Below are 24,871 nucleotides of genomic sequence, written 5' to 3'. Positions count from 1 at the left end.
TTTTTTTTTAGTGGCAGAGCCACTTTCAGTTACATACAACTACTGGCTCATCTATAAACATCTTCATGTAAAATCGAAATATTAGCAAATATAGTTATTTATAAAGGAAAAGGAATTGGCAGCACTCCAGGTCAAAATCCAGATTTATTGACTGGACATCCAAATCGTGACGAGGTAGACGCGTTTCACACACGGACTGTGTGCTTAATCATTACTTTGGTAATGATTTTCCTTTATCAAGTTTTCACGGAGGCGAGCCGGGGCATGCACCGGTGTGAGTCATCAGGCAATTACACCACCTTGAGCAGTGAGTTCTTGTCTTTTCAATAGTTATTTATACATATTCATATTTAAAAGCCATAATAATATGCACTTCCTAAAAAAAAACTAGAACTTTCCTTTTGATATAAACTATTCCATTTGAGCTTTGGTTGTATGTTTAGGGTGTTGTCCTGCTGGAAGGGGAACCTCGGCCCCAGTCTCAAGTCTTTTGCAGACTTTAAGAGGTTTTCTTCTAAGATTGACCTGTATTTGGCTCCATGCATCTTCCCATCAACTCTGACCAGCTTCCCTGTCCCCGCTGAAGAAAAGTATCCCCACAACATGATGCTGCCACCACCATGTTTCGCAGGAAGAGAATGGTGTGTTCAGGGTAATGTGCAGTTTTAGTTTTCTGCCACATATAGCATTTTGCTTTTAGACCAAAATGTTTTGTTTCATCTGACCAGAGCACCTTCTTCCACAGGTTTGCTGTGTCCCCCACATGGCTTCTCGCAAACTGCAAACAGGACTTCTTATGGCTTTCTTTCAACAGTGGTTTTCTTCTTGCCACTCTTTCATAAAGGCCAGATTTGTGGAGTGCACGACTAATAAATGTCCTGTGGACAGAATCTCCCACGTGAGCTGTGGATCTCTGCAGCTCCTCCAGAGTTACCATGGGCCTCTTTGCTACTTCTCTGATTAATGCTCTGCTTGTCCGGCCTGTCAGTTTTGTGGACAGCCATGCCTTGGTAGGTTTGGAGTTGTGCCATGCTTTTTCCATTTTCGGATGGTGGATTAAACAGTGCTCCATGAGATGTTCAAAGCTTGGGATATTGTTATATAACCTAACCCTTCTTTAAACTTCTCCCCAACTTTATCCCTGACCTGTCTGGTGTGTTCCATGGCCTTCATGATGCTGTTTGTTCACTAAGGTTCTTCAATAAACCTCTGAGGGCTTTATTCATACTGAAAATAAATGACACACAGGTGGACTCTATTTACTAATTAGGTGACTTCTGAAGGTGAATGGTTCGGCTTGATTTTAGTTAGGGGTATCAGTGTAAATTGGGCTGAATACAAATACACACCACACTTTTCAGATATTTGTTTGTAAAAAATTTTGAACACCATTTATCATTTTACTACAACTTCACAATGATGTGCCACTTTGTGTTGGTCTATCACATAAAATCCCAATAAAATACATTTAAGTTTTTGGTTGTAACATGACAAAATTCGGAAAATGTCAAGGGGTATGAATACTTTTTCAAGGTACTGTATTGTTTACTGCCCTTTGTGACCTGGGTATTTGGAGTTTCTAAAAGGTTTCCACCAATAGATTTGTATGTATTCTCACTGCTTTCCTACACACCCATGAGCTAATTTGGCTTGATTGTTATTTGCCCCATGGAGTGCTTCCACGTGTTTCTTTTGTTATGTTTTTTTCATATCAGTATTCATAATGTACATTTGCCGATATTATACTGATCATGTACAGTATATGTCTCAGTGCCTTATGCTGTTTGTCCTTTTTGTAACTTTATTATAAGGAAATCTTGATAAAAAGAGATTAAACATAATAAATGTTTGCTTTTGGGATTAATACAGTTTGAAATAAGCTTTATACAAGGCAGAGGCACATTTCTATTAAAAAATTTGAAGTGTGTAGGTGTACATTTGTTTTTATTAAAATACATTTTTATTGAAAATTTACCAGTCAGAATGGGGAAAGAAAAAGGAAAAAAAGAGCAAAAGATATTAAACAAAATGCACAGAGATTTCCCATAGGCGAAATGTTAAAGAAACATAATACAGTAAAAAGTTCTGGCTGCAAGTAATACAAGAGTGCAAGAGTGCCCATATGAAAGTGAGTGTGTGGGAAACTCTCATTTCCCAGATTCAATAGGCCCAGAGCAGGGTAAGGTTAAGTTAGCACTCCTGTAAGTTTGGAGATGAGTTAGATAGATATTTCGCCAAAAGAATTTGCAAGACTACAGTATGTGGAATAGAGTGCCTATGTGCCTGCACTCTCACCAGCAGTAAGGGGAATTGGAGGAGGAAAAGAAAGATAATCATGTCTAAAAATAAATAAAAAAATAAATTAGAAGCAATAGTAACAATTTATGAAAAAGTTTCTGCACATAGAGTTTGTATTTTTTCACTTCTGGTTAGAGTAAGCTATAATTAAACACTGCAGTAAAATGCATAAATTACAACATACAATTAAAACAGATGTATTTGTCTAAGAGCAGAAGCACGAAAAAGGGATTTATGTTACATGTTGGTTATGATACTTATGGTTTGTACATAAGAAAATCGGGCAAACATTTTCATCTGAGGAACTATCATACGATTTTCTAAAAGTTGTACACTTTTAGAAAACACACTTTTGCACACTAATACCGACTAGTATTCCAGTGTTTCTCCTCTTCCTCAGTTTCTCTCCATCAATTTAATTTAACTCCAGTATTGACTGCGGGGGGGGGGGGGGGTCAAACAAGGATGCTGTATAGGTGATCAACACCCTTCTTATCAACATATCAACACTGATGTCATCACTGGTTGTTAGAACACCGGTGGCTGGAAGGTTGAAATGGTGCACAATAAAAACCTGGCTTTGTTTAACTAAAAGGCAGGCTTGATCCATCTGCAAGCTTGTTTACATTTTTGTATAATTTTTAGGCGTTTTCCCAAGGCACCCCTGAAGAAATGTCAAGGCACCCTGATTGAATAAGGCTGTTCTAGAGTGTTTCGGTTGAGTGCTGTGGCTGAGCCTGGGGAGCCCCAGTGCTAGCTACTCTCCTGGGAATAAAATTGTGCCACTCAACTCTCAAACATCCAGCTGGTCACTCCTAGAGTGCGTGCTTCCATGTATTTTACATACGTTATGTTAAATGGAAACAAGGGAATATGCTCCAGGAAAAAAAGTGTATTTAGAATTTTTTGGTCAAAAAGTTAAAAGCATTAAAGCACATGGGAAAGTGGGAAATAAAGAATGCCTTTCAGTATGCGGTTGTATACTGACATCCAACTGCCCTTTTATGAACATGGTCAGTTTGTTGTGATGCTGCTTGTAGAGTTCTTTGGATACATACATTTTTTTCTTCTGGTTATAGTCATTATTCAACTCCCTATGTGATGTCTTCCCCTGTGCTAATATGTAATGGTGCAAGCAGTAGGCACAAGTTTTGTTATTTAAAAACGTAGTACACAGTGGAACAAAAAGAAGTAAAGCACAACAAAGTAGTAAAGAGAATTAACCCAAAGCAGCTAAAAAAAAAATTCTTTGTATTGTCAAAAAGCAGAAGTTAAATTCTGCTGTGGTTTGCTGCACTTCATAGCCATTTTACTTTCCACAGACTTATTAAAAAACTTGTACGGTTCATAAGTGCTTATGATTGGCAAAAAGTCACCTTTCTATGCTGGATGCTATTTAAATGTTTGTTCTTCCATAGATAATATTTCTCATTCAGTTTAAATAGCTTTTCTTTTTTTTTGCCTCCCAGTTTAGAGAGAAGATATCATCATGGTTCCATGTGGACCAGTTTTGTCATTAGCTCGAAGTGTACTTCGCAGGAAGATTGTAACATTGGACAGTCTTGAGGATTCCAAACTATGTCGCTGCCTTTCTACTGTGGACCTTATTGCTCTTGGAGTTGGAAGTACTCTCGGGGCTGGAGTCTATGTTCTTGCTGGAGAAGTTGCCAAATCGAACTCTGGTCCCAGCATTGTGATTTCCTTCCTGATTGCTGCACTAGCTTCTGTAATGGCAGGTCTCTGCTATGCTGAATTTGGAGCCCGCGTGCCAAAGACTGGCTCTGCATACCTTTATACATATGTCACAGTGGGGGAACTCTGGGCTTTTATTACAGGCTGGAATCTCATTTTATCTTATGTCATTGGTAAGTATCTTCAAAAACCTTTGCCAACATAAACATGTTGATAAAAAAAGTTTGACTCTAAGGGCTCGTTCAAGCCATACGTGTATTACGGAAACTGATGGTAAAACCATGCAGATTTCACTTGCAGAGGCATCAGTTTATGTTTTTTTCATGTGCGTTTCAGTCAGTTTTTATGCATGTTTACATCAGTTTTCATGTGCGTCTTTTTTATGAACAAACTGAAATCACATCATGTGTCCTCACTTCCTGTGTCATCACCCCCTCATCACTGCCCCCCTCATTAGGGATCCCCACATCAGAGACTCCTCATCAAGTTCTCCTCATCAGTGACTCGCTCACATCAGAAATTTCTCATCAGAGCCCCCACATGGGTTTCCCCCTCATCAAAGAATCCTCATCAGTGACCCCTACCATCAGTGTCTCTCTCATCTGTCCCCCCACCATTAGTCTCCCACCATCAGTGTCCCACTCATCTGTCTCTCAATATCAGTGCCCCCTTATCTGCCCCCCACCATCAGTGCCCTCCTTTCCGTCCCCCGCCATCAGTGTCCCCCACCCTCAGTGTTCCCCTCTTCTGTTCCCCACTATCAGTAACCCCTCATCTATCTCCCACCATCAGTAACCCCCCATCTGTCTCTCACCATCTGTGTCTCCCACTATCAGTGTCCTCCACTATTGGTGTGCCATTATCTGTCCTCCGCCATCAGCGACCCCTCATCTGTAACCCACTATTAATAACCACTCATCTGTCCCCCATCATCAGTGTCCCCTACCATAAGTGCCCCCTTAGCTATCACCCCCCATCAGTGTCCTTTCATCTGTCCCCACCATCAGTGTCCTTTTATTTGTCCCCCACCATCAGTGTCCTTTCATCCGTCCCCCGCCAGTGTCCTTTCATCTGTCCTCCACCATCAGTGTCCCCACCATCAGTGTCCTTTCATCTGTCCCCACCATCAGTGTACTTTCATCTGTCCCCCACCTTCAATGTCCTTTCATCTGTCCATCACCATCAGTGCCCTTTCATCTGTCCCCCACCATCAGTGCCCCCCCATCCGTGTCTTTTCATCTGTCCCCCACCATCTGTGTCCTTTCATCTGCCCCTCACCATCAGCGTACTTTCATCTGTCCCCCGCTATCAGCGTCCTTTCATCAGCGGATTTTTTGTGCAGAAAAATGCAGGCACTGACATTGTACTTATGTGTTAGCTATGACCAACCATAGTGTTAAAATAATATCCTGGCGCTCACATCGGTCAAGGGATCGCCCCTCTGTACACCCAAGGGAGTGTGCTAGTGTGCAAGTACTAGGCAGTAAATGTACTGTGAACGGGCAGCAGGTAGTTAAACAGGATCTGAACTTTGGAAGCTGGGCCCAAAAAGGGGAAGTAGAGGGCAAAGGACAAGTCACCATTATTACTAACTTAGTATGCCTTGTTCCTTTCTGGAGGCAACCATCTTGGTAGTGACAGTTGTTGGTAGTGACTTGGTAGTAAAGATGAGTAAGCAGCACAGTAGTAGCACTAAATCTTACTCCAAATATCCATAAACTATCTGTCCGAGACAGCAAAGCCTTAGAAGTCCCAAGCTGTAGATATACAGCTAAGTTCAAGGCACAAGATGTACACTAATATTTTCTGGGAGAAATGTAATGTAAATGGTAGATTTTCAAGGTACTGCTTAGGCACAATTAACATTTATAGATGTTCCCTATAAGATAGCAAATCTTCACTTTTTGAGTTCAAGTCCACCTTAGAGGACTGGTGGGTTAGCTTCCTTTCCCATGGCCATATTGAGGGTGGCTACTGTATACTCCCCAGTTGTTTGTTCTGCATTACTGACAAGCTATCAGAGCCTAGAACCTTTAAATGTATATGTTGTTTACTTTCCCATTGTATGTGTCATTATACAGTAGTTGTATGCATAAAAAGGATATGTAGAAATATTGTCTTACACGTGAAATTATCTCTAATTGGCTGTTTAAATAGAATAATACTACGTTCGGCTGGAGTGCACTTGGAATGAATAGGTTGCCTTTGATTTTAGAACTGCTTCTATACCCCCCTGGTCTTCTTCCATCTTTCCCTAGACTGTCTGTCATGTCTTAGACAGCCTACCATTCCTTTTCTATGCTTTATGTTACCTGCAGACACTGAATGGCAGCCAGCTGTACATGCATAGTCCAGTAACTGAACGATGGCTATTACAAACAATTCTTGTACAAACATGTTTGCATTGGGTGAACTTGCATGTTTGTGGTTAGGAGAGGGAAGGGTGCACTACAGATAGCAACCTATCAAAGGTAAAACAGTACCAATTGGTTAGGAATCTCCATCCAAACTGATTGACTTTTTCTTGAAGCAAGTTTGGCCATCGGACATCAGGGAAGGTCTACAAACAAAATGTCCTAAAAGACTAAAGGAACTGGCCACAAATGGCAGCCAGCTGTACATGTGCAATCGAGCCACTGAATGATGGTTGTTACAAACAATTCTAGTACAAATATGTAAGTTTGCATTGAGTGAACTTGCATGTTTGTGCTTAGGAGAGGGAAGGGTTCACCACAGATAGACAAAACAGGACCAATTGGTTAGGGATCTCCATCCCAGCTGATTGATCTCTTCCTGTAGCAATCTTGGCCATTAGGCATCAGGGAAGGTCTACAAACAAAGTTCCCTAAAAGGCTAAAGGAACTGGCCACACATGGCAGCGAGCTGTACATGTGCAATCCAGCCACTGAACAATGATTATTGTGAACAATTCTTGTACAAGCAAATAAGTGTGCATTGGATGAACTTGTATGTTTGTGTCATGGAAAGGAGATGGGGGGAACTTCAGACATCGGTCTATCCAAGGGAAACTATGCCAACTGGTTAAGGATCTCTATCCTATCTAATTTATTATTTTGATGAAGCAGGCTTGAACATCAGGCATCAGGAGAAATCTACAGACATACAAAGTTTCCTATAAGGCAAAATAAACTGACCACACTCTAAAATATCCGAAGCACTGATATATTTATTCATGTGCACAGTATGCACCCTGCCATGATCAAGCCCCTTCTTGGTAAATTACATTACAGAGGGTGGAGTGCATGTTGTGCACCTGAACAAAAACTATATCTGTGCTTGAGATATTTCAGTGTGGCCAATTCCCTTTGCCTTTTATTATAATGTTGTGAAGATAAATAAGCTCCTGTGCAGTTATGCACCATGAGAGGAGAACAAGCCAGAGGGAACAGCAATTTCTGTTCTCTTTTCCTTTCATACAGAGTTTCCTGATAGACAGCTGGGGCAAATGCCCTCTACTGTTTGTAGGTTCCTTTACAAAGTGTATTTTCCAATGCAACACTAGAAACCCAGTAATTGACGAGGTGAACGAGGTGAGAGGAGTTGGGCACTAAAGAGCAAAACACAAATCTCTGGTCATTATCTTAACCCTGTCCAGCTAGTAGGTTTGTCTATATAAACCTTGTTTTTTTTTCCTTTTTTAATATCTGCTCACCTTAACTGAGTAGCAGCAATTGCTTAATTTCATACTATATGTATACACAAAAAAAGCTAAGGGTTTATCTTGTAGAGTAGGCGTGTGTGTGCTTGCTTGCTGTGTGAAGGTTGTCCTATTGCATTATTTTATCCTTTGAAGTCTGTGTACCATCTAATATGAAAAGTAAATTGTGTAATAAGTATGTGGTTGACGCTCTCTGAACATTCTCCTCTGCTTTGTCTACAGGCACTTCCAGTGTAGCAAGAGCATGGAGTGGTACATTTGATGAACTTCTGGGGAAGCAGATTGGCCAGTTTTTTAGAACCTATTTTAGGATGAACTCCCCTGGTCTAGCTGAATACCCTGACTTTTTTGCAGTTTGCCTTATTTTGCTTTTGTCAGGTAAGAATGTAATGACATTCAGGTCTTCTTTGCCTCCTATGAGCTGTATAATGACACCAATGGAAGCGCTATTCTTAGCACTTCCACAACCACTTTTAGACTTTTGAAGGGTATCTGATCCCCTCTTGAACCTCTTGATAATGAAAAAATAAACTTGCAACTGATGCATGAGCTTAACACTCTTGATAATTTAGCATCTCTCAATGTTTTATAGGTGTTTGATTGGGTATGTCTTTGCTGCCTTCATATTTTTTTTACACACACAGAACAAGCCATAATTGCTGGTCTTAGTGTCACATTTATATCTTAAAAACTATTCATGCTGAGAAAATAGCAAGGATAACCTATCCCTCTCCATTCACCTGTCAGCACATGTGCATGTAGTGGTGTCTGATTGGCTCCTAGTGTTGACCCTCCCTCTTAAATCAAATATACAGGGGTTTACAAGAGGCTGACATCAAGGCAGGGATAAAGGACAGGAGTGCTTCTGCTAGAAGGGTCCTCTGTAATTTCATTGGAGTCATCCAAAATGAGAGCTGGAGGTGCACTAGAGCAGCACTTTTAAGAGAGAAGAAGGCTCTGAGGAACAAAAAATGTACAAAGAAAGGCACTTCTAAGGGAAGTAATCTAGTAATTTTAATGTAACACAACGGTAAAAACACTTACAGAATGTATTAGTAAATATGGCTCATTAATAAGTTTGGTGCTCCTGGCATGTTATTCCATGTCTCTGTGCCAACCAGCAGCTGCAGAAATGGAATGTCCATGGGAGCAAGATGGCCGTCGCACTTTTGGAACCACTGTGGAACACACAGGGGTTGCGTGGAACACAAACACCGGAAGTGACGTCAGCCTGGGGGGCGGTGGCGCGTTTCAGAGCATGCTTAAAAGCTCTTTCTTCCAAAGCATGCTCCGAAAGTGTTTTAAACCATCGTGTTACAATAAAATTACCCGAACTTCTGTACTTAGATGTGCCTTTCTTTGATATCAAGGCAGATTAAAGCATTTACCATAGATTTAAAAATATATATTGTTATATATAACAAATAGTAGTACATTATGTTTTACACTGTATATCTGTATGGAGTTCAGCTTTAAAGGCAGACAAACATGCAGTTTTACTGCTTATATATAATTTGAGACCACATTTGCTACTGCAGCAGCAAAGAAATGAAGTAGTGAACACATTCTTGTTTTCTTTCAATAGATTTTTATCAAAATTGTAAAATTAAGTAACTTGACGTCCAATGAAATTATCAGCACATTACAGTCTGCAATTCAGAATGGATAGGTTGCAGGGCTGACATTCTTGTGCCTATATAATATGATTTCATTATAGTAAGTATACAAATATAGGTTGGTGGTTTCAAGAAACGTTTAGTTATCTCAAACAGTAAACAATCTTAAACTGGCCATAGACTGCTAGAATTTTGGCCCTCACAACATGGGAAAATTGCTGGCGGAAAAGTGTCTGCAGCCAATCAGGTGCAGTCATTGTTTGGAGGGGGGGGGGGGTAGAATGCAATAGCCCACACTACAGATTAGTCCAGTGTGTATGACCAGCTTTAGCTTTGCATTGATTTTAATACCAAAAGCTATGGGCCAAGAGGAGAGTTTTGGTGATGTAGGAGTGGACTGGCAGGACCATGGGAAATAAGGAAGAATTTTAAAATGCAGTACAACAGAGGTTTATAATACAATTCAAAGCCATGTTACTCTTCATAGTTGTTCACATCCTGTTGCACAGCACATGATCTGTCAAGACAGTTATGCTAATTCTATGAATCACAAACTTAAGATGAAAAGTAGGCTATCCTGACAGAAGTCCCCATAATCTTTAAAAGTTAATGTCTCAAACATAATCATGCTTCTAATTATCAGGAGATTAAGACCATGTGAATTAACTTTATAAGATCATATGCTACACATTTCCTTCTAATTTGAAAATTATAAAACACTCTCCAATTATGCTTTAATTTACATGTTTGAAAATGAAAAATTACAGGATCTGGCTTTCAGTTTTAAATGATGTGCCTTAAATGCTACTTTCATTAAAATGAACCTATGATCAAGCTATGGACAGCCAATGAATTACATTGAATATTAAAAATAAAGCTGGTCATACAGCTATACACTATACCAGTGATGGCGAACCTTGGCACCCCAGATGTTTTGGAACTACATTTCTCATGATGGCATTGCACTCTGCAGTGTAGATGAGCATCATGGGAAATGTAGTTCCAAAACATCTGGGAGGGACCAAGGTTCGCCATCACTGCACTATACTGTCCGACAAGTAAGATTTTTAAACTTCCTTTAATAGACTAATCTGTCTAGCAGAGTAGCAGTTGGAGAGGTAAAGTAGCAGTTGGAGAGGTAAAGTAGCAGTTGGAGAGGTAACACTAATCATTTACTACTGACAGGGGTGCTTACATTGTTATTATTTTGATGAAGCAGCATCATTTCTCCTCAAGCATCAGGAGAAATCTACAGACATACAAAGTTTCCTAAAAGGCAAAATAAACTGACCACATTAAATAGATTTATCAAATAGATTTATTCATGTGCACAGTATGCACCCTGCCATGATCAAGCCCCAACAACTTTTATTATTTTCTGTAAAATGTCTGCCCCAAAACTAAAACAAATATTGTTTCTGTAACTGCTTGAAAATTTTAGCTGGAATTCGACTTTAATTTGTTAGTCAAGTCCTTCAAAAACAGCTGGGGCATCTATTACTACTCTCTACCAAGACTGACAATGCTACTGATTGAAAGTGTCTCCATTGCTCCTCCATCCAGAGTGGAGACACCCTAAGAAAGGAAGTATTAATAGACTGGTATGCTACAATATATTACATTTTTTGTTTTTAGGTTTAATACTGCTTGAAGCTATGGATCTATATTAAACACATTTTCCTGTCACATCATGGCAGCACACACTGGGTTGTGACTCCGCCCCCTCACAACTGATAGGACTGGATAGGTATAAAATCTAAAGAGGGACCCCTCCCAGCATTCTCCATTTTTTCCTCATTAACGAAGTACTGGACCGGTCCTCCTTACCGCCTTCACCCCAGCCAGGTTGGCCTCTCCTGGGTGGAAGTCCCTGCCTGTACAGTCTCTAACAAGAGCTTCATGGAGGGAGCCCCACTCTGATGGTCTCAGGGTGCTTAGTGCCATTCAAGCCTTAAATAGGCTTAGAGATAGTGCAGCGACCTCCATTCATTCTCTTATTTCCTCACTCCCTCTTATTTTCTTCCTATTTATTTATTTACTAGGTCTCCTTTTACCTTTTACTTTTTTCCCCAGCAGTCTGGCTGGGCCTAGTAGTTCCATGGCCCGGGTATCCAAGATGGCTGCCGCTTCCATACTGAGCATGTGCGACCGGAAGTGATGCGGCAAACATCCTCATTTTGCCAGTACCCAAGATGGCGCTGGCTGCCGCATCTGGCTTCTGGGCATGTGTGGAAGTGATGTCACTTCCTCCGTGGGCAGCGCTTTATTTAAATCAGGAAACAACCTGCAAAAAGCGAGTTATTTCTCAGTGTGTGCTGCCATGATGCGACAGGAAAACGGAAAATTGTATACTCACCTTTCCGTAATTTTCCTTTCCTGGCGCATCTTCATGGCAGCACAAATTAACCCTCCCTTTTTCTTCTTTGTAGAGGATAGTTAAGGAGAATGCTGGGAGGGGTCCCTCTTTAGATTTTATTGCTATCCAGTCCTATCAGTTGTGAGGGGGCCAGTGTGTGCTGCCATGAAGATGCGCCAGGAAAGGAAAATTACGGAAAGGTGAGTATACAATTTTCCGTTTTCAAGTAACTCCTGTGCTTTAAAAGATCACAAAACAGGCTCCGGGTCTGTGTCAATGGGCTTTTGTTCGTATCAGAAGGGTTTAGCACTCCCATGCAATTCATGGGAATACAAAACCTGCTTGAAGCCGGTCGAATGGAGGGTCTCTGAATGGTCTCAGACGCATGTCAAACTGATGCCATCAACATAAGTTCAAAGCCCATCAACCCAGGCCCGTAGTCAGGGCTAATGTTAGAAATCGCGGGGCCCCATACAGACTACCTGGCAGGGCCCCCTCAAGAAAATATTAAAGATATATTTAGCTAAAATTACAACAAAATCACTATTATCAGACACAAATATAACATAACTCGCATAATTCCTGCTAAATCTAAAAAAAAAAAACTATGTTAAATAAAATAGAAGATGAGATGAGAAAAATATACAGGCTGGGCAGTTGGGAGCTCAGTGATCAGAGAGAAAGAGAGAGAGAAACAACGTTACAATTTACAAATAAACTCCTGAGCAGAGATAAGTGCTGGGATTAGTGAGGGACAACTGTCTCTTTCTCAACAGATAAAAGCTGGTAGCATGGAGAGGGACAGATCAGATTCAGGTGCTGGAGGAAGATTTCTGTAATTGTTGTCCATCACTAATCCCCCTCTCTGTGTGGGTCCCCCTGTGTGCTCGGGCCCCCTACAAGAGGGCTGGTGGTCCCCCCCCCCTATCAGCGGCCCTGCCCATAGTGTATTACAAAAAGGCATTTTTATGCTATTCTGTAAATTGGTTTCTCTCATAAGGTCATTTATTATCTTTCTTACATGATTTAGTTTTTGGAAGTGATTGAAGGACACATAGAAGCAAACCTGAAACGTTTTTCTAACTCGCCATGCAACAAACAGATCATTTCCTAAAATACATGTGTGTTTGGGTGCCGTATGGAATAAATGGCACCACACTAGTGATCATGTTGGAACATGCATTGTGGAAATGTGCCTTAAAATACACATTGCAATGCATCAGAGTGGTTGGGCCTAATGATTAGCTTTTACACCTTGTAAATATCATTTTCTATTTTCTAGGATTGTTGTCTTTTGGGGTGAAAGAATCTGCTTGGGTGAACAAGGTGTTCACAGCTATCAATGTGCTTGTCCTCTTGTTTGTGATGATTGCTGGGTTTGTGAAAGGAGATCTCCACAACTGGAAGATAACGGAGTCGTTTCTCCAGAATATCTCTGCTCCACCAGGGTAAGGCACACTTTCTTCAGATGCCTCATTTTGCATTGTAATTGTAATTATGAACACTATATAGCTTCTATATTGTCCAATAAAAATAGTGTACAGCTGGTGGTGTTACAAGCTGTCTGTATTATATCTAATATTATCCATCCAATTTGCCAATATATTCTGCTTGTATACTGCATAAATGACGCTGCAATACAGGAGATCAGAAGCAGAGCTAGTGATTGTTAGTACATCTGTGGCAGAATCTGGGATTTGAGGCCTGCTGTCACCATATGTCATTTAGTATTTCTCCCTCATGCCTTCCATGCCTATTTGCACCTATAGCTCCCTGTAACCCACAGTAAAAAATATATATTGGAACAAGTTGTGTTTTCAATCAGATGAAAAGCAAGGCTTTGTGCTGTTTAACAATGAACTACATTCACTGGCCACTTCATTAGGTACACCTTGCTAGTACCGGGGTAAACCTCCTTTTGCCTTCAGAACTGCCTCAATTCTTCAATGCATAGATTCAGCAAGGCGTTGGAAACATTCCTCAGAGATTTTGGTCCATATTGACATGATAGCATCACGCAGTTGCTGCAGATTTGTCGGCTGCACATCCATGATGAGAATCTCCCATTCCACCACATCTGAAAAGGTGCTCTATTGGATGTAGATATGGTGACTGTGGAGGCCATTGGAGTACAGTGACCTCATTGTTATGTTCAAGAAACCAGTGGTGAGATGATTTGAGCTTTGTGGCAAGGTGCATTATTCTGCTGGAAGGAGCTTTTAGATTATGGGCACACTGTAGTCATAAAGGGATAGACATGGTCAGCAACATTGCCATAGTGGCCAACATTCTAAAAAAATATTTAGGGACACTTTTTTGTCTGTAGGTGGAGTTTTTTTAATTAGAGGCAAAGAATTCATTTGTAGGTGTGGCCCAGATGGAGAGGAGTAATGGCCGTGGTTTAAACTATGCTAAATAGTGGGCATGGTGTAAAGGGGTGTGGTTAAATAGAGTCTGAGGTGAAGAGGGATGGAGGGAGAAGGTAGAGAGAAAGAAAAGAGAGAAAGAAAAAAGGAAGAGAGAGAGAGAAAGGGATGGAGGGAGAGAGAAAGAAAGAAGGAAGAGAGAAAGAGAAGATAGAGCGAGAGAGGGAGAGAGAAAAAAAAGTGCTAGGGAGGGATGAAGAGAGAAGGAAGGAAAGAAAGAGGGAGGGACAGCCGACCCAGATCCTACACCACAATAGCAATATGTGTATGCCAGAAAGTTTAACAATCAGCAGATAAAGATACTTCAAACACCATACCCCCAGGCAGATCCCATCAAACAGATACAGATGGTCAGAGAGTGTGCAGGCATGATACAGGAGATGGTCAGAGAGTGTGCGGGCATGATAAAGGAGATGGTAAGAGAGTGTGCAGGCATGATAAAGGAGATGGTAAGAGAGTGTGCAAGCATGATACAGGAGATGGTCAGAGAGTGTGCGGGCATGATACAGGAGATGGTCAGAGAGTGTGCAGGCATGATAAAGGAGATGGTAAGAGAGTGTGCGGGCATAATACAGGAGATGGTCAGAGAGTGTACGGGCATGAAACAGGAGATGGTCAGAGAGTGTGTGGTGGGCATGATACAGGAGATGGTCAGAGAGTGTGCAGGCATGATCCAGGAGATGGTCAGTGTGTGCGGACATGGTACAGGAGACAGTCAGAGAGGGTGTGGACATGGTACAGGACTTCATGTGCACCTCCAATCCCAACACAGCTCTGTACCCCCCAACACACAGAACGTCCAGCAGATCACCCCACTCACCTGCAATTGTGGTGCCTGCATCATCTCCCCATGCACCTCTGGCTGTCAGCTCACTAACGATGAAAGGCTTTATTTAACAAGGATGCAAGGTACAGCAAAAAAAAAAAAAAATATATAGTTAGTAAACTTACCCTGACCACCACATTTAGCTCTGAATTTGAAGATATTAAAAATATGATTAAAAGACATCTACCTATTTTGTTTGAGGACAGTGTGTGCGCATCTCTATTACAGGATGGCATTAAAATTGTCCCCAAACAAGCTCCCACATTGGGAAGCTCTTTATCACCGAGTTTTTTCAATCTATCTGTACGGCAATCCACCACTTGGTTGCACTTCAAGGGCAACTTCCAATGTGGCAGTAGGGATTGCTCTTGTTGTGGACACATTATAAAGGCGATGTAGTTCAGTCATACACCAATAATAAAGAACATAAAATTAGATGTTTTTATAATTGTAACACTACATACGTCAGATATGTTGTAACATGCAAAGTCTGTCATGTACAATATATTGGACGCACGATTAGACGCCTGAGAGGCCGATTTTATGAACATCTATTCGGTATTTCTAAAAATCATTCTACAAATGTGGCCCGACATTTCAATGACCACCATGGAGGGGATACGTCTGTGGTGGGTGTACAGATTTTAGAGAAAATCCATTCACCAAAAAGAGGAGGAGATTTGTTTAAATTATTATGCAAACGGGAGGTGTTTTGGATATTTTTCTTTAAAACCAGGATTCCCTATGGTTTAAATCATGAATGGGATGTTACACACTACTATGAATAGACTATCATTAATAAGATATGTGAACACACTTTCCTTGTAATGCAATTTGACACACAGATATTTATAGTATTAATTTGGTTTTCTAACCATGTTCCCGGTGTTATAATTCCTAATATATATATTCTAATTTTCGAATGTCTATATACCGGATTGGAAGGAGATAGATTTTTCTTTCCCCACACACTAGATTGGAAGCAGATTGATCGTTACGATCATCCTCCCATGTCTTCATCAATTATATAGGATTGCCTCTAAAAATAGTGTGCAAGAGTTGGGTGTCTATACGGATAGCTTGGTCGATCTAATTTTCTGGCCTTTTGTCCTTTTTTCTCTTTTCTGGAGTTGTTTTTCTCCATTAAGTGATTTTATTTTGGACACTTTCGTTTCATTCACCTAATATTTTCAGAATTAGATATTTATACTTTTATATTAGAATGATTATACTTTATATTTTATCATTACACTTCACTTTATTTTTATATTTTTATAGTCTATATCAAATTCACTTTTTTTTTTTCTTTCTAATTAATGGTTTTATTATTCTTTTCTTGTAATCCTATATTCTCAAGACACTATTTTTCCATTTTTTAATTATGCGCATATATTTACTTTATAGTTACGTGCATAAATTTTTTCAGACAAATTCCTTTTGCCACAATAAGTGATTGTTGATTTTTTGCTTTCATGTCTGTGTAATATTGGTTTGATATCATATTGTACTCATTTATGGGTATATGTTAAATACGAATATGTGCCTGCTATATGTATTGTCAAGTGCTATGTTGCTTTTATCTGATTGTTTGATGTAGCAGAATGGAAGCAACAGACTTTACAATTAAGTGAGTGGACACACCTGTAGCTCAAATATTTAAATGGGATCTTCTGTTGCAGTTGTTGTAGTGAACAAGCACACTATGAGTCGTGTCAAACATGTCTACCATTTTGTGAAAATGGATGGTGCGCTTTATCTAAGTGATTATGTACAGTATATTGTACAGGTAACTCACATATGCAAATTCAAATTAAACAAAGTAATAAGAAGCTAAATGTGATTAAATAAAGTCCCAAACACAACGTTTCTATATGCTTAAAAAACAATCCAGTGATTTAAATGATGACAGATGGTGATGAACTCAAATGGTGACTTTGATTCCCTCCACCTGTTGGAATTCCTCCTTACCGGACGGAATGCAAGTAAGTGCTCTTCTGTGCAAAAACAAACAATCCCTGTGCTCAAACCAAAATTAGTGCTCTCCACCGTGCATGCAAAGTAGCCTGCTGGGCCTCTTACCAGATAGGTATGAATAAAGCACTCTGCCACAATACTCCCAGAAGAGTGTATCTCTCTGTCCAGATGATGATAGCAGCCACTTGGTGAGATTCCACAGAAAGATCGTATCACGTTAGTTGGTCCCTGGGATTCCTCGCCGCACTTCTTTCACTTGTTATTCTTTTTCCGCGTAGTCCTGAAGAACAAGGCTGGTCACCGTCCCCCAGGTGACGGTGGGCATGGCATGACAGGTCCTCTTTATTGTGAGATCTGGGGTCAAAAAGACCTCACACCTCACAACTACACTAAAAAAGAAAAAAAAAAAATTGTTGAAAGAGGAAAAAAGAAAAAGAAAAAAGAAAAAGCGTCCCTTTAAACCGGTTGCTAGGCAACGTCTTTTGACGTAGCTCCGGTCCTCCAAGACCATAGAGTCGAGTGAGGGCCATCTGCTGCCATAACCCCAGTATTTATCTTTTAATGGCCGACGCATATAGTCGTTAGGCGGTCAGTAAGTGATTGCATGTATATGGCAAACAGGTGACGATGATTGATGAGGTGACAGGTGATGATGATTGATGAGGTGACAGGTGATGATGATTGATGAGGTGACAAGTGACGATGATTGATGGGGTGACAGATGACAATCACTGACGGGGTGACATGTGACGATGATTGATGGGGTGACAAGTGACGATCACTGATGGGGTGACAAGTGACGATGATTGATAGGGTGACAGATGACGATGACTGATGGGGTGACAGGTGACGGTGATTGATGGGGTGACAGGTGACGGGCGATGGTCACTGATGGGTGACAGGTGACGGGCGATGGTGCACGGCGGTACTGATGGCAGTCTCTGGTGACCGGTGAACTTTAGGCTATGTCCACATGTGAGCGTAGCGATCATGGGCAGAATCACTGCGATTCTGCCCGCGATCCAGAAATCATTGCAAATTGCGGGACGCCTGTGCGTTGCCCGTGATTTGCAATAGCACCCCAAACGCTGTGCGATGTTGCTGCGATTTCCGCCTGCCGAATCAAGGTAACATCACGCAAACAACGCATGACGCCCCAAAGAAGCTCTTGTACCTTTTTTGGGCGTTATGCGTTGTTTGCGCGATGTTACCGCGATTCGGCAGGCGGAAATGGCGGCAACATCGCACAGCGTTTGGGGTGCTATTGCAAATCACGGGCAATGCACAGGCGTCCCGCAATTTGCAATGATTTCTGGATCGCGGCAGAATCGCTGTGATTCTGCCCGCGATCGCTGCGCTCACATGTGAACGTAGCCTTATGGGTGTCAATTTCTGGGCACTGATGAGGTGACTGTTGGGTGACAGGTGACATTGGGGGGGGGGGGGCTGAGGACTGTGTGGGGACCTTTATTGGTGTGATTTTACTTTTTACAGGTACACAGAGCAGTAAATCTGTAAATCTGGAAACTGTATGAGAGGAGAAGAGCTAGTAACAGTGAGTTACTGCTCTTTGTTTACATTTTGTGATCGGCTGTGAATGGATTCACAGCCGATCACATAGTAAACAGTCACTGTCAGTGACTGTTTACTACTGCCGGTGACAGCTGTGTTCCTATGTCATTGCAACATAGCCGATCACGGGGGAAACAGCCATGCCTATTGGCTGTTTCCCCCCTGCCGGTGACCGGCTGTGTCCCGGGGACACGCCGACACCGGCAGTGCACGGCGGCGCGCCCGCGATCGCGCGCCTGCCCTGCATTTCCTGGGTCACGTCATATGACGTCCGCCCAGGATAATAGCCGCACCGTCCCGCCGTCATATGACGGCGGGCGGGCGGTAAGTGGTTAATCACATTTAGCTTCTTATTACTTTGTTTAATTTGAATTTGCATATGTGAGTTACCTGTACAATATAATGTACATAATCACTTAGATAAAGCGCACCATCCATTTTCACATCATACATTCAATTCATCTGGGAGCAGCTTATCACAGACCAGCGCACTTTTTTTCATACACATGTCTACCATTTTGCTGTTCCTTGCCACTTCTTACCTGCCCGCCGTCAAATGACGGCAGAACGGTGTATCCATTGTTCTGGGATGCCGTCATATGACGGCGCACCAGAACAGCCTCTCTTGCGCGCCCCCGGGGGTGCGCAGAGCGGTGATCCTGGCCGCGCCATGTCCTAGCAATACCGATCTCGGTAAAGAGTCAATGAAATGACTCTTTACACATGTGATCGGCTGTGTCCAATCACAGCCGGTCACATGTAAATAAGGAAGTGCCGTTATTCGGCTCTCCTCGCCTCTGACAGTGTGAGGTGAGGAGAGCCGATCAGCGGGTCCTCCTTGCAATAAAAAAGCAAATGAGCTGGAACTGGAGTATCAATGACTACCATTGATATAGTTACATAGTTAGTCAGGTTGAAAAAAGACACAAGTCCATCTAGTTCAACCAATATATACACTCACCAGCCACATTAGGTACACCTGTTCAATTGCTTGGTAACACAAATTACTACTCAATGCATTTAGGCATTTAGACAAGGTGAAGACGATTTGCCGAAGCTCAAACCGAGCATCAGAGTGGGGAAGAAAGGGGATTTAAATGGCTTTGAACGTGGCATGGAAAACAAAATATGTAGGTGGTTATTGCCTTTCTGTCTGAAAATGCTAGCTGCCATCATACATCAATTATTTTCTGTGTCAGTGGCCCAAAACCTTTTAAAGAGTTCAGACTTCATGGCCTACTGAATATATTTGTTACAGGTGTAGCACCCTCCTAGGTAGGTGCTAGAAAAAGGCATATATTAGCCCTGCCTGCTTATCAGGGGGGCTGGATTTGTTAGATGTGCTGTCAAATGTCTCCAGGTTTGGCCTGTTGAGTCTGGGGAGTCTCCCCACTGTATCCAATGAGGGATCGTGTTGGACAGAGGAGGAAACCTAGCCAATAGCACACCAGGGTTTACGACTGTCCCAGTGGGCGGGGTTTGCCGCAGTGCACCCTGGGATTGGAAATAAATCTGTGGGGAGCATGTGACAGAGCGTCCTTTGGTGGGAGCATCAGTCCCAGGAGGAGGTGGTGGCTGTCTCTCCTCCTGTTAATGTGAGAAGGTGGTCCAGGCAGTCGGCCTAGGGACCAGAGGTTGAGCTGGGCTGCAAGGGATCCAACGTTGCTGACCGAGAGGAGCTGCTGGGCAGAGATTTTCAGAAAAAACAGTGTCATGAGTACTCAAGATCTGCCCAGGGGTCTGCCTAGGAGAGGGGACCACTCCAGAGAGGTCAAAGGGGGGATCCAGGAGCCAGCTAACCAGGAGTGCACAGTAAAGGGGGTGCCAAGTAGTAAAAGGGGGCAACAGGAAGGGCCCTGAAGTGTTCTCAGCAGTACAGTTTCATTAAAGTCAGCTACCTCAGGATGGAGTACTTTGGGGAGCTTAAAGGGACTTTTCCACAGTCAGAGGTGAAGTTCTAGTAACGGGCCTAGCCGGGGCCCGCATCAGTCAGCATTAACCAGCGTCAGTGAAGTGTTAACCAGCGTTAGTGAAGCGCTAACCAGCATTTTTCAGTGTCCCTGCCTAATTGTGCATAGTTCAGTTGTTGGAGTATCTCACTTCTCCCTTCTTCCATCCAAGTTCTCAAATAAACCCTAAAAACCAAAGAATCTGGACTGGTTCCTGTCTGAGGTGCTCACACTTGAAAACATGCTTAAAGGTACTGTTGTTGCTAGCGGTACACACTGAGCAGCTCCCTTGGGAGTAGTGCTACACAGGTCATTATTGAAATTGAAATTATTGCCAAAGGATCAGCATGTAAGTCAGGCCACTAGCATTTTAGAAGGAAGTCAGCAATTGCAGCCTCCATATTTCTTTCAGCACAGTTTTTTATGGTGAAAATGTAAAATCATATATTTATTTCTACATTGCATTTCACCTATTTGTAGCCTACTCCTAATTATGCAAACAATAATGAACTTTGTAAATTGACTTCATAAAGATCCCCACATATTTACTTCACTGAATTCTGTGACACATATTCACTATGCCGTATGAGTCAGGCATTGTTGTGTCACACATTTAACAGAGCCTGCCTTGTGAACTACAGAGGTGCTAAGAGGCAGGGTTTCAGGAGGCGAAGTCAGTATGGGATTGCTTGCAGGCAACACAGTACCATGAGATTGTGTAGGCCTCAGAAATTGAGAGGAGAAGCTGAAAAGCACGTAGGGAATACAGAAAGTTGTGGAAAGCGATGGTCAGCAGACAGGCAGTACTAACTAAGTATAACATGATAAGAGAATTTTCAATTAAGCTTATATTGAATTGTCAAATATAATTATGGTTTGTATTTTTATTACCATGCTGATGTTATAAAATGAGAGTGCATGCTGTGACCAAAGAACTCCTTTAAATGGGCCTTTCAGCCAAGGGCAGCAATTAGAGTAAATCTGTCACAAATTTACACTGGCCACAGATGGGTAGAATTTCAAACAAAAATTCTTAGGAAAAGAAGGTTCTAAGAATATTTACCCATTTTTCTAATCATTAGTTAGGTCAGACCGACATTTGTTTTCAGCCACAGTGATGATAAAATTTGGAGGAGCAGGATAGCATTTTTTTTTTTTTAACGAATGCATTTCTAAAAGTGTATGAGGTTTTTATTTGATAAAGACATTCATTTCAAAATTAAATGTTCTAAGCATTTTTGTATGAATTTTCCTAAGACTTTTTTTTAAGGCTGGCCATACGTGATTCATTTTTTTTTTTTCATTCAACCAGCAGGTTGAATGAAAAAAAAAATAAAAAAATTAGATGATTCCCCCTTCCACACAATCAAGGTTAAGGGGGGGAATCACTCCCACTGAATTATTGTATTCTGACAGTGGGAAGCCTTCCCCACCAGCAGAATACAATAATCGCAATAGCCGGCAGCACTGGGGGCACTGAACCAGCTGAATTTCGATCCATGTATGACTGACTTAAGATTTTTCCTAAGAATTTTAGTTTGAAATTCTATCCATGGCCAACTTTAGGTAATTGATAAAAATATAAAAACAGAAGTTAATGTCGGGTAAAACAATTTGTTAAATTAATCAGTAGACCCAGACACCTGAAAATCTGAGAAAATCTTGTAGTTTCCTTTATCTAGTCAGTGAGGACAACCTTCCCATCAGGGAAATTTGTAGATCAGAGATGGCAAGGATAAAGCACAGACTTCCATAAAAATTCAGCTGCCTATAACTTTGGATATCATTTAATATAGTGATCAATTTAAAGTATATGTAAAACCTAACAATACATTTATGTTATTTGTTCCCTTTTGATTTGTTAAATATAAAAGTGTTGTGTTATGTCTGTTCTATAAGTTCAAAAAATTTCTGTTATCCTGCCAGAAATAATATTAGCTGGTACTTTCCTGTGCTTTCTGCCTATGCTGCACACTTTCAATGACATTGTTTCCAGCTACATCTATGGGTTTACGAACCCCTCTCAACTATTATGGAGATGAGGAAGTGGGGAAGGAGGGGTTGGTGTTCTGTAGTTCTCTCCTAGGGTGACAACAATATTCTGGCATAGATATAGTACAGTGAGTGACTGATGGCATCCTAGGAGAGGAAGTGTGTTACTGGTAAAATAAAATAAAGGTGAAAAATAAGAAGAAAATTAAGGGTAGAAAAACAAAACAAAAAAAAGAACGCAGCTACCACATCTAAAGCCCCGTACACACGCAACGATTATCGGCCGACCGGTTGTCCGTCTTTTGTCCAGAGTGGTGTTTTGTTGGTTGGAATGTGCCTAGACTGCACACGAATTTTCTCGCCCGACAAAATTCTACTTCAGAAGTGATGTCATGTGTTGGTTTGCTTTCTTTGTATTCTTTCTTCTCTGAGCATGCCCAGTCTTGCTCATAAGATTTTTCCCTGTCGAAATCTGTACTGACTGCACGAAAATCGGCCGTGTTTTGACGGTGGACAAAAATTTTATAGCCTGCACACCAGATTTTTTTCGGCCGAAAAGTCGGAGTCGGTTGTCGGAAGCATCATACTAACAAGCCGAAAATCGGCGGATTGGTCATCGGACGAAAATTCCCTGCCGATTTTCTATGCGTGTGTACGAGGCTTTAGCCTGCAATATGTTACATGGTTGCTCTTGAGTTTAGATACACTTTTAATATGTAATAATAATATGTAGTTGGAATTGCTCAGATTTGTAATTGGTTCGTTTTAAGAGGTGTTCTTCGTTTTAAATGCACTTTTAATATGTGGGTAGAATTGCCCAGATTTGTAATATGTTGATTTTAAAGGGGAGGGGGGCTTGTTCTTGGGTTTACATGCACTTTTTATATGTACAGGTAGTTGGAACTGCCCAAATTTGTAATAGGTTTATTTTAAGGAAGACTGGGTTGGACTGATAACTTTTTAGTGAAGGTTCTGGATGTGTACTTTTATAGGTCTTGGCAAAAGATAACAATCTCTACCTTGCAATTCAAAGACAATTTAAAGTGATTTGTAAGATTACTCCGAATTACAGAGGAGGTTTTTTCCTGTCTGCAGGCAGTTCATAGAATATTATCATACCCTAAGATTTTAATCCCATAACACCTTAGTATAAATAGAATGATGGTAAACAGATGACTTTGGATTGGATGCTGTAAAATATTGCTCATTGCACATTTTCCTTTGAGTTTAAGGTATTGATCTAAGTTACATATTATATTGTTTTTTTATGTATGTGTGATTATGACATAAAAAGTATATTGATTATAATGTAAGTATTTGTGAAACAAAAAAACCCTTGAAACATAAACGTTTTAATCGTTTGTATCTTTTACCTATCAGAAATTTTGTGTCCTATGAAAATGTGACAAGTAAACATGGTGTCGGAGGCTTCATGCCATATGGAATGACTGGGATGCTGGCTGGAGCTGCTACCTGCTTCTACGCCTTCGTTGGATTTGACTGCATTGCAACAACCGGTGAGAACTAGTGGGCAGGCTTTAAATAGACCCTGAGGCCTTGATCGGCATGTTGAGCAAAGCTGGCTAGAATGTCAGCACAGACTAGGAAGATGATATTTAAGTTAACTCTAAAGACTGGAATACAAATGAATGAAAAGCTGTGAAATTATACAAATATATGGCTCGTAATTCAGTTTTTGTTTTTTTGTTCTTTATACATTCTTGCATGTTTGCCATCTTTTTTTTTTTATAACAAAAGATAATTTTATAAAAGGTAAATAATTGAGTCATGGGTATTGCCTGTACTTTTTTAGGATACATTGTGAATTTTATATTTTCCAGTGAGCAAAAATACCCTAACAAATAAATTAATTTATTTGCTCACTTTTGGTCTGCAAAATATACCATTGAATGCATTTTTATATATCTTTACCATATAAAAATGGTTAAAAACAAAAATCAAATTACCTGTTGATTTTTACAGAACTTTTGTGAGCTGATGCATTTCCTGTGCTATCTGCCTGTGCACAAGGAGTGGTTTTGGAGATGGGGAGGGGGAATGAGATGAGGACTAGTCTGTGATCTTTTAATCCATCAGAAATGAAGTAGGCAGGGCTGACACCAGGTGCTTAGGAATTCAGAGCTGTGTTGTCATGTGAAAAGGAATTTAAGAACATACTATGTTTCAGGCACACCAGCAGTTATTTTATCTGTACTTGCAGTGTGTATAAAACATAGGGAAGAGTGCATGTATTCCCGAGAATGCATTTTAAGTAGGGTATTTAAGTTAGGGCTCTGGCTAGTGTGTTATTTTTCTGGCACAACAGTTCTTAAGATTCACTAAAAGCAAGTTAAAGTGATTGTAAAGTCTCATTTGTTTTTATTAAAATAACAAACATGTTATACTTACCTGCTCTGTGCAGTGGTTTTGCAAAGAGCAGCTCCGATCCTCCTCTTCTTGGGTCCTCTGCCAGTGCTCCTGGCCCCTCCCT

At 41.0% G+C, this 24,871-nt stretch overlaps 1 protein-coding gene across 2 annotated transcripts in view; it reads left to right on the top strand.

Moving 5' to 3' along the window:
• SLC7A2 (solute carrier family 7 member 2) overlaps positions 1–24,871 on the top strand; it is a 78,757-nt gene that overhangs the window by 19,686 nt on the left and 34,200 nt on the right. For both annotated transcript variants that reach the window (XM_082265002.1, XM_082265003.1), the window contains exons 2-5: positions 3,768–4,163; positions 7,892–8,047; positions 12,924–13,089; positions 23,761–23,897. In XM_082265002.1, the coding sequence (XP_082121128.1) occupies positions 3,788–4,163; positions 7,892–8,047; positions 12,924–13,089; positions 23,761–23,897 (835 nt within the window). In that variant the 5' untranslated portion in view covers positions 3,768–3,787. The remainder of the gene's footprint in view (positions 1–3,767; positions 4,164–7,891; positions 8,048–12,923; positions 13,090–23,760; positions 23,898–24,871) is intronic.

The sequence above is a fragment of the Pelophylax lessonae genome (assembly GCF_965119305.1).
Source record: "Pelophylax lessonae genome assembly, chromosome: 1".
In the NCBI taxonomy this organism is placed as follows: Eukaryota; Metazoa; Chordata; class Amphibia; order Anura; family Ranidae; genus Pelophylax; species Pelophylax lessonae.
This window is presented reverse-complemented; position numbering and strand designations above follow the sequence as displayed.